At 46.2% G+C, this 10,000-nt stretch overlaps 1 protein-coding gene across 4 annotated transcripts in view; it reads right to left on the bottom strand.

The window, feature by feature from the left end:
* Positions 1 to 10,000, bottom strand: part of mtss1la (MTSS I-BAR domain containing 2a) — a 31,803-nt gene that overhangs the window by 4,539 nt on the left and 17,264 nt on the right. For 2 of the 4 annotated variants that reach the window (XM_042110935.1, XM_042110938.1), the window contains exons 4-12: positions 7,676 to 7,760; positions 6,657 to 6,748; positions 5,811 to 5,885; positions 4,445 to 4,453; positions 3,100 to 3,257; positions 2,466 to 2,573; positions 2,210 to 2,307; positions 1,106 to 1,238; positions 824 to 898 (exon numbers count right to left, since the gene is read on the bottom strand). In XM_042110935.1, coding sequence (XP_041966869.1) covers positions 824 to 898; positions 1,106 to 1,238; positions 2,210 to 2,307; positions 2,466 to 2,573; positions 3,100 to 3,257; positions 4,445 to 4,453; positions 5,811 to 5,885; positions 6,657 to 6,748; positions 7,676 to 7,760 — 833 coding nt within the window. The remainder of the gene's footprint in view (positions 1 to 823; positions 899 to 1,105; positions 1,239 to 2,209; positions 2,308 to 2,465; positions 2,574 to 3,099; positions 3,258 to 4,444; positions 4,454 to 5,810; positions 5,886 to 6,656; positions 6,749 to 7,675; positions 7,761 to 10,000) is intronic. The other 2 variants (XM_042110936.1, XM_042110939.1) reach the window with 1 other exon arrangement.

Genomic DNA, 10,000 nt, shown 5'->3' with positions numbered 1-10,000 from the left:
GGCAGGCTGAGATAAAAGCACACTAATTGTATTAAGGTATTACGGTAGAAATCATACTTTAAAAAGGGATTATCAGAAACTATATGGGGGCTTGCAGGATTACAGCTACGGTCCATTAGTATCAAAAGCATCAGCTGGCCTGTGATTTCAGGGCTAAATGTTTTTTTTGTCTTTTTTATCTTTTTGTCTGGCCCAAAATCCTTTTAGCAAGTTGATTTGCAGAATGTAATCCCCATCAGAATATGATTTGTATCAGATTGTACGTAGAAAGTTTAAGGCCTTTTATTAATATTGATGTCGATTGTCCTGGATGGATGCTATTGCTAACTTCATCAAGACAGCAAAAGAGAGCTGATAATGTCAGCGTGGTGGTGGAGTGTGAGGTTTTGAACACACACATTCTGAATGTAACTCTACAGGAGCTGCAGTTAGCACAGAGGCAGTGTTAACATGTACTTGTGGAAAACAACAACAACAACAACAACAACAACAGCGCAATGGGACAAAATCAAACACAATAGGAATAGCACAACAACAATGTAACACAAGCTTGGAGACACTGTTAGCCACAGACAAAGTGGTGATATGTGGATTTGTGTGTGTGTGTGTGTGTGTGAGTGTGTTTGTGTGTGTGTGTGTGTGTTTGTGTGTGTGTGTGTGTGTGTGTGTGTGTGTTTATGTCTATCTGTGTGTGTGTTTGTGTGTGTGCGTGTATGTGTGTGTGTCTGTATGAGAGAGAGAGAAAGAGAGGGAGAAAGAGAGAGAGAGAGAGAGAGAGACAGAGAGAGAGAGAGAGAGAGAGAGAGAAAGCCCTGACACTCACCGCAGTGGGGGAGTTGCACTCACTGACAGACTGACACACTTCAGAAGCCTCAGACGAGGCAGAGCTGGAGGACTTCTGTGGAATGAGAGAGGAGAGGGAGCCGCCATGACACACCAGAGGAAGAGCACACAGGGGTCGGGGGTCGGGGGGTCGGGGGGTGGAATTGGGGGAAAAGCACACAGGGGGGGTGTATGTCTCTGCAGTTGAGTGTGTATTACATCACCGTTTTGATGTTTTGTGTACGCTCCCTCTAATGGGATCGGTTAGGGTGCAGTGTCCTACCTGGCTGGTGATATCGGAGGGCATGGGAGAGGGAGGCTTGGAGTGGGTGTTGGCATCCTGGGAGATGAAGCCAGAGTCATGAGATGACACACTGCTGAGGCGGTGGGCGCCACCAGGTGGCAGGTGGACCAAACTTCAGGGACAATGAGAAGGATGGGCAGAAAGGACATTAACATGCTGACTGACTTTTACATGTTGAAAAGATAATTAGATAAGTAATTAAGTAAGGGATAATGGACGACACGGTGGTCTGTTCACAGAAGTTGCACGGTCGAGGTTGTAAAACGGCCCCGACGCGAAGCGTTCACAGAAGTGCATTAACTTCTGTGAACAGACCACCGTGGAGTCCATTATCCAGCTTATTCCACTGTTGCCACTTGCGTTGTGTTCATTTCCTGTTACAATTTAAACGTTTTAATCGCTAAAACTTGTCTTGTTTGTAGAACTACTTTCTTCCAACACATATCAACTAATTTCTTAACTTGCAGGACAAACTGACGTTACTAGTTCTAAATGGATGGTTGCTACGGCCAAAGGCCAGTCGTTAGTTCTATCTCTCCCGTTGTCAAGCGGGCATATCCCAAGATTCTGATAAACTTTAGCTTGGAAACATCGCTATTTTACTTAGCCTGCTGCCATCCATCTAGCTAAAAGCCACCTCCATCATATGCTACAATGTTGCCATGTTCTGAACGTCTGCATTTTACAGCTCGGATGCAACGTGACAGTTAATTTAAACTTCACAACGAGTTTGGCGAATTAATATACAAGTGTGATACGGCCAAAAAAATGGATCTAGCCTACTTCATAGGTGTGCAAATAACATACGGTTAATGGTCGTTCTAAATTACGTAGGACAATGGGAAATTCAACCAAGCAGTGGAATAATTGTAATTAATTGATCATAATACTTGATTATTGTTACTGGATAGTATTTTCTGACTGGTATATATAAAAACGAAGCTATTTGAAATAGACAGTTGTACTTCCAGTGCAAGTGTCAATGGGAGAACTACAGCAACAGAAAGAGCAAGAGGGCACACAGGCCACATCGTACGTTGTAGCCATCAGTCACTGATCAGTGAACCTGTTTCATGGACCTACCTGCACAGGCTGCTCTTCCTGGAGCCCACACTGCTGGGGGAGGATGGGGGTGTCTGGTAAGACCAGTTATAATCAGAGCCCTTCAAGTCCACGATGACCTACACACAAGAAACAATAAACAATAAACAATAAACAAGTGGAGAGAGGTTTATATGCTGTTATTACAGCCATAGCCAGCATTATGAACACAATGTGTGTGTGTGTGTGTGTGTGTGTGTGTGTGTGTGTGTGTGTGTGTGTGTGTGTGTGTGAGCACCTGTTCACTTGCAGCAGGCAGTTTGTGTGGATCGGTGGTCAGTACTGTGAGGTCATCAATAATGGCCTGCAGATGAGTGACCTCTCCCAGCATGGCGATCTCTCCATTCTAACGACACAGAGAAAGAAGAAAGAAGCTCTTACTAGTGGACCAGGGCACTCACCACGCTACAGATAATACTGATACAGGACAACAGTGGACATCCTCATCATCCTGCTACCATCTCAGGAGGGTCAGTCTAAAACGTCACATACTCTTCTAATGTTTGAATGACATGAGGAGAAATGAGCTGAAATGTGGTGGTTGTCATTCTACTTTTCCTTCTCTCATTCTTACCACCAGTCTGTCTTAGCTTCGTTATCCACTTACCTCTTTCTCAGCCCCACCCACCCACTGCCCAACCCCTCGTCTCTCATATTCCCCACCCACTGCCCAACCCCTCGTCTCTCATATTCCCCACCCACTGCCCAACCCCTCGTCTCTCATATTCCCCTCCTCCTCCTCCTTCTGTTTCTGTCTCTCACTCCATCACTCAACCTTTTGTGTCTTTGCCTTTTCCATTATTTTCTACACTCCTCCTCTCTCTTTTGCTTACCACCCCCCCCCCCTCTCCCTCTCCCTCTCCCTGTCTTACCACCACAGGCAGCAGCATGCTGATGAAGTTGCAGTAGCGCCCCCTCTCCTCCAGGAGGGAGCGCCGCACCGCCTGCTTCTCCGTCTCCTCCATCAGCAGGTACATGTCACTCACGTCCTGCATGGCACTGTTCAGCTGGGGCTGCAGACCTCCCCTTCCTAAAGGGCAGAGAGAGAGAGAGAGAGAGAGAGAGTGAGAGAGAGAGGGGGGGAGGGAGAGAGAGAGAGAGAAAGAAAGAGAGGGAGAGAGAGGGAGAGAGAGAGAGAGAGGGGGAAGGGAGAGAGGGAGAGAGAGAGTGATAGAGAGAGAGAGAGAGAGAGGGGGGGGAGAGAGAGAGAGAGGGGGGGAGGGAGGGAGAGAGGGAGAGAGAGAGAGAGAGAGAAAAAGAAAGAGAGGGAGAGAGAGGGAGAGAGAGAGAGAGGGGGAAGGGAGAGAGGGAGAGAGAGAGTGATAGAGAGAGAGGGAGAGAGAGAGAGAGAGAGAAAGAGAGAGTAAGGGAGAGAGAGAGTAAGGGAGAGAGAGGGGGGGAGAGGGAGAGAGGGAGAGAGAGAGTGGTAGAGAGAGGGAGAGAGAGAAAGAGAGAGTAAGGGAGAGAGAGAGTGAGGGAGAGAGAGGGGGGGAGAGGGAAAGAGAGAGAGAGAAGGAGAGGGTAGAGAGGATAGAGAGAGAGAAGGAGAGGGTAGAGAGGATAGAGAGAGAGAGAGAAGGAGAGGGTAGAGAGGATAGAGAGAGAGAAGGAGAGGGTAGAGAGGATAGAGAGAGGACAGGGGAAAGATGGAAAGTTTGGGGTAGGGACAAGCAGCCAGAAAATGAGAAAGACAAAAAGATGAAGAGGAGAGAAGAGAAGAGAAGAGATGGGACAAGGTATGGGAAAGAGATTATGAGAACATGATATCTTGTTATATGCTGATGCTATGAGTACTGATGATTGGAGGATGGGTCACCAACACCTGAAATGAATGAACTAGACAGTTTGACGAGTGTGACGAATGAGACCAATATCACAACTGTGATGGAAACACTTCATTTGAAAGGTAATTACTTCAATATGAGAAAATGTTATTTTTATGACGCCAATAATGCCACCATGACCACACTGTAAAAGCCTTTAAATGTGAATGTTACGCAATGATTCAGTCGTCACAAACAGGATGATTCTGAAAGCTGAAATAATGATATTATGCAAATGAGAGGTTCTTCCATGGACACACTGGCATGCGCACTTATCTCTCACAGACAACTAACAGACTGACATGAACAGCGCATGACGATGAAATGGTGGTTAAACGGATGAGAGGCGATGTGGCGGCGAAACATTTAAAGCTAGCAGAGGAAGCATACATACCCGGGAGTTCTAGAGATAGAGAACATGGGCCAACAGAGAGGGAGAGGGAAGAGAATAGAGAGAGGGAAGAGGCAGGGAGCAGAGTTAGCCTTTCAACTGAGTACTGAAACAAGCCCAAACGCCTATTCAGATCAGCCTAAGCAAAAGCAAGCATTACAGCCATATTATTAAAACAGCTCATAAGGTGTAAAAGTGAACACACAAAATAGGAAATTCTGCCATGCATCAATGAGAGTTATACAGTCATTTCTATGCGGTGATTACTGGACAAGCGTATGTGTGTGTTGAACGATCGGTGATCACTGGACAAGCGTATGAGTGTGAGTCATTTCTGTGCGGTGATCACTGGACAAGCGTATGTGTGTGTTGTCTGTGCGGTGATCACTGGACAAGCGTATGTGTGTGTTGTGCAGTGATCACTGGACAAGCGCATGTGTGTGTTGTCTGTGCGGTGATCACTGGACAAGCGTATGAGTGTGTTGTGCGGTGATCACTGGACAAGCGTATGTGTGTGTTGAACGATCGGCCACTAGATGGCAGTGTTTTGTGACACGCCCACCACATCCTCCATATCTGCATCTCCACTTCAGCAGTGGAGGTCCTCAGGGACCTTAAGCAGGACAGCTGTCCGTTGCAGGACATAGTCTGTCATTTGGGCCCTCAGATCTCCAGCACATCCTACCCCTAGAAGGTTAGTCGGAGTTCAAGGTCCTGGACTGGTCAGCTGGATTAGCAGTGAGCACCTAACCTTAGACCCAATAATCCACATGGCAAGAGTAGGTCAGATCAGGGCAAGAAGCCTATGTGGTCTGGCCAGTGGCTACCACCACCTCACCACTGACTGACCTCTTATGCATCAGCCAACCATCCGCTTCATTACACTAATCTGTACCACAACGGGCCTCTATGCTTTGTGTTTTCAAAAGCCTCCATTCTGGAACACCGTTTGAAAAACGTGTTTTTCAAATTGTCTTTTTGATTTTGTCATTGTCTTTTTGAACAAAGAGAAAACATCAAAACGTTTCAGTTTTTCGCTAACAAGAAAAGTAAATGTGGATTTCTACCACCAAATAGTGGAGAAGATAATACAATAGTTTGGGTAAATGTTGAACCTTTCTAATTATTAATATTGACAAAAAATATTCATCCAGATCCCTACAGATTCTGGATACAATCAACACAAAAGGAATTGTGTAATTGCAAAATGAAGATGTCTGCAGATGCAGTCATAATGTAATGTGTCATGCACCAGGCCTTGTCCATGTCCATTAGTCCAGCTGATTCAGCTGAGATCTCGTAGGGAATAAAAGGTGCATGGGAAATGTACTGGGATAGGAAGGTCAAGACAATGACATTGGAAATGTACCTTTTCTGGCTTTCTTCTGCAGCTTCAAGGTGTCTGAGGATTTCTTCTTAATTTCCTGCCTGGATCGCTTGTACTCTGCAGAGAGTGAGCAGAATTTTCACAAACATATACCAAGGAACTTCAGTGAACTGTCAAGTCAATGCTGTGATGATGTGTGGTAGGTAAACAATGACAGTCTGGTTGACCAGTACCAGGCTAACATGGCTAACATGACTTCTAGATGCAGGTAATCAGCATGCATAAAATCTTTAAGTGAGAAGAGGTAAGGAACTGCTGTGGCAAAGAGTCAGGTGCACCTGTATCACGCACTGAGATCAGCATCCGTGAGTTGAAGATGTGGACAGGATAGGAGAGCTAGCTAGTGGCTAAGGGACTACACAGACGGCTATGAATAGATAGTCTGTGAGTGTGTATTTAAAGAACATCTAAATAGGAGACTCTATAATAGTTTTGGCCTTGATGCAGAGGAAATGTCAGGCATGTCCAGTCCTGGGTCAGTCACTGTATGGAACCAGGGGATCAGGGTAGCCTCCACCATCTTTGAAAATGTCTTCTGATATGTGCTCACCTCTGGCCCCATTTTCATACACAAGCCAATTACGTGCCATTTCAGAAGGCCATAAATTATGGCATCCATGATTGCCTGAAATTGCCAGCTCAACCACCAATCCACATTGACAATACGCCGTTGTAATCTACATTGTCTCTGTCTGTAGCTAGCCTAGCATGGGCCATTGAAATCAATGGGAGCAGTACTTCCTCCTTCTCTCCAGTTCTATACAATACTTCCATGTGTGGAAGCCACATTACCATCTGCCTGCTCGGACTCCCTTAGGGCTCACTCACCTTTGGCATGGTCTTTGTCCAGCAGGGCGGCGGTCTTCTTCCACTCCTCAATCCTGTCCTGCAGAGGGCCGATGAGTTTCTCCATAAGAGCACTGGTGAGAAGGCAGGGAGAAGACACACAATTCATTACAAAATAAAGGAAAAGATAGATAGATAGATAGATAGATAGATAGATAGATAGATAGATAGATAGATAAAGATTAAAAAGTGAACAGGAAACATGAGATTGGACATGATTTAGCAGTGTAAATACCACCCGACCCATACGGACAAACAACATATCCATCCCTCTGTACTCTCATATGCTTTCCATTTAAACCTCATTTTAAACCGCAACACAGTGTTAAGTGAGTCAGTAATACCCTGAGAGATCAGGGTCATGACTATGTGATGACACATACATGAAACAGATGACCCGAGGGAAACACACTTAGCACTGCAACATGATCTCCTAAAGTGGCGCAAAGCCTCTCTCACTACACACATGGCCCGCTGACAATAACCACATCAGTCTACACAGATGACATGTTAGTGCTAGCCGCATCAGTCCTTAGTCTACAGATGACATGCTGGTGCTAGTGCTAGCTGCGTCAGACCCTATGGTCCCTAGTTTACACCATTGACAGGAAAAGATATGGACACAGCTATCCCGTGGACTTCGAACGAGATTGAAGCCAATTTGAACCCATTTCATGTTGGTCGACTTCGGTTCTCACGCATCCTCAGTACAGGCGAGTGAGAAACGTGTGCCGTTAAGCAACGGACTGAAACACAGTAACTGGTCTGGTAGCCGTGCTAAGAAAATGTATAACGTGTGCAGAGTGCTTCGAGTTCGAGTGCAGCTTTTGGTGGGGATTTGTTCTGGCGTAGTGCCAACCCATCAAAACATCACTGAATTGTTTTTTTCCACCTCGATGAAGACCACACAGATGCTAGCCACACTGCTCTCGGTGCTAGCGTGGCAGAGAGAAAGTCAGCTGAGCTGAAGTGAATGAGGGTGTGACGGGTGGGACTCTTACTTGGTGAAGTGCCGCAGCTTGGCCTCAATGCTACGGTGACGCATGCACATCCGTGTCAGGGCCGAGCCGATGTCCCGGGTAGCACCTGCAGGGTTAGGGGAGGGCAAGAAGAGAGGAGGAGAGGGAGGAGAGAAAGAGAGGGTGAGTGAACACACTAAAGGAATATTAGGGGAAGCATTTACAGTGAGACACTTTCAAGTTTCGTACATTTCCTTATATTCATCTTGAAATGTACACATAATATTCCACAACGACATAGCAAAAACTGCTTTTTGGAGTGATGTGTAGCTTTTTAAAACAAAACACTGAGACAAATAACCCACTTGGGACAGCTGTGGCCCACTGGTTGGGACAGCCGTGGCCTACTGGTTAGCACTCTCGTAACCGGAGGGTTGCCGGTTCGAGCCCCGACCAGTGGGCCGCGGCTGAAGTGCCCTTGAGCAAGGCACCTAACCCCTCACTGCTCCGGGATTAGTGTGTGCTTCACCTCACTGTGTGTTCACTGTGTGCTGTTTGTGTTTCACTAATTCACTGATTGGGTTAAATGCAGAGACCAAATTTCCCTCACGGGATCAAAAAAGTATATATACTTATACTTATACTATACTTATAGTTACTTGGACTACAGACTTGGCCCTAATCTCAGATTTCAGTGATCATAGTGATGATCAGGAAAATACTGCCAGCATAAAATCTCGTAGCAGATGTTTTAATCTAAACGAGCTTGCACTGCAGACAGTATACATTAGAGGCTGTGAGAATACCCAAATCTAGTATGTGTGCTCTATGAAAATGAAATTGGTGACCTTAGTCTGTTTGGCTTGCTCTACCAGTTCTGCTACATGTTTACATGATCTAGACTCCAAGAAGGAGTAAATGTCATCAAGTAAATGTCAGAGAACTGTCAACGGAACACTAGGAGAGCAAAATCTCAAACAGAACTCACACCAAAAAACACATCAACAGCAGACACAGAATTGGGTCAAAAACAAGCCAAGCCACAACAGAACAACCAAAAGTTAAGCCATGTTAATCTTGTGCTCACTTAGGCCTTTATGGAACAAAAAATACTGAGCGAATAAAAACGTTTGTTTAGTGTCAACAGCTGTAATTCAGGTCAATGGTTGATTTATTTCATGTTTTTCATGCTTGCTCTGTACTGGCTTCATGTATCCTTTTCTTTGCTGCAAGGCTATAGCAGTGTATTTGAAGTGGGAAGGTCAAGAGAGGAGCTATGTTTTCGTGAGGTGCTGGATGTGGAAAGTACACACCAGGACTCCCTCTGTTCCTTAGATACAGAAATCTCTCAACAAAACACAATATCTGATCTGACCTCAAACGGGAAGGCTAAGAGAGGAACTATGTTTTTCTGAGGTGTTGGATGTGGAAACTACATATCAGGATTATCACTGTTCCTTAGACGCAGAAATCTCTCAACAAAACACTTTATCTGATCTGACCTCATTCACTCTCAAGAACACCATTGCATGCAGCACTGCACCTATACACCACCAGGGGGCAATACTCAGGTCACACATGGAAGGGTGGGGAATCGATCGAAAGGACAGTGAAGGCTGTGTTTGGATGAAGCAAAGAGGAGGCCTGAAACTACAACATTTCACCTTTAAATGTACCATGCTGTCTTCCATGACGTGAAATGGCAAAATAATGACACACCAGTGAAGTGTTTACAACACAAACAGAGCCTAGTCAGCCTATTGACTGGCTCAGAAACGTATCCAGTCTTAATCTGGCCTTGATGTGGCCCAGATCCGGCTCTGGCCTGGCCCTGATCCTACTCTGACCTACCTGAGGCCCTGGCTAAGCCTCAGATCTGTTCCAGAGACCGCGAGCTGTACGAGCGCCTCCCGCTGAGTGGGTCAAACTAGAACCCCCGTCACCCTCACCGTCACACACACACCGTCACCCTCACCGTCACACACACCCAGACCCAACAGCAGACAGACTCTCAGCAGGGTCAGCCCCCCCACCCGCTATTGCACACACACACACACAATACTGTACATGCTCACACACACACACATACACCCTCCCCCCCCCACACACACACATTTGCATACTCACTTGTACACACACTTGCATAACACACACTAACACACACACAAACACACATACACACACACACACCCTTGATGAGTCTCAGGAGTTACTTTCCTCTCCCACGTGGTAATTAAACTGTATCCCTAAGACCCCTCGGATGCCCTGCCCACCCAGGCCTCCTTTAAGCCGCAGACCCCCACACCCCACACCGTATGCTCAGCCAAGATTTCACCCCGTCTCTAGGCCACCTCTAATGGGATTCAG

The sequence above is a fragment of the Alosa sapidissima genome, chromosome 11, assembly GCF_018492685.1.
Source record: "Alosa sapidissima isolate fAloSap1 chromosome 11, fAloSap1.pri, whole genome shotgun sequence".
In the NCBI taxonomy this organism is placed as follows: Eukaryota; Metazoa; Chordata; class Actinopteri; order Clupeiformes; family Clupeidae; genus Alosa; species Alosa sapidissima.
This window is presented reverse-complemented; position numbering and strand designations above follow the sequence as displayed.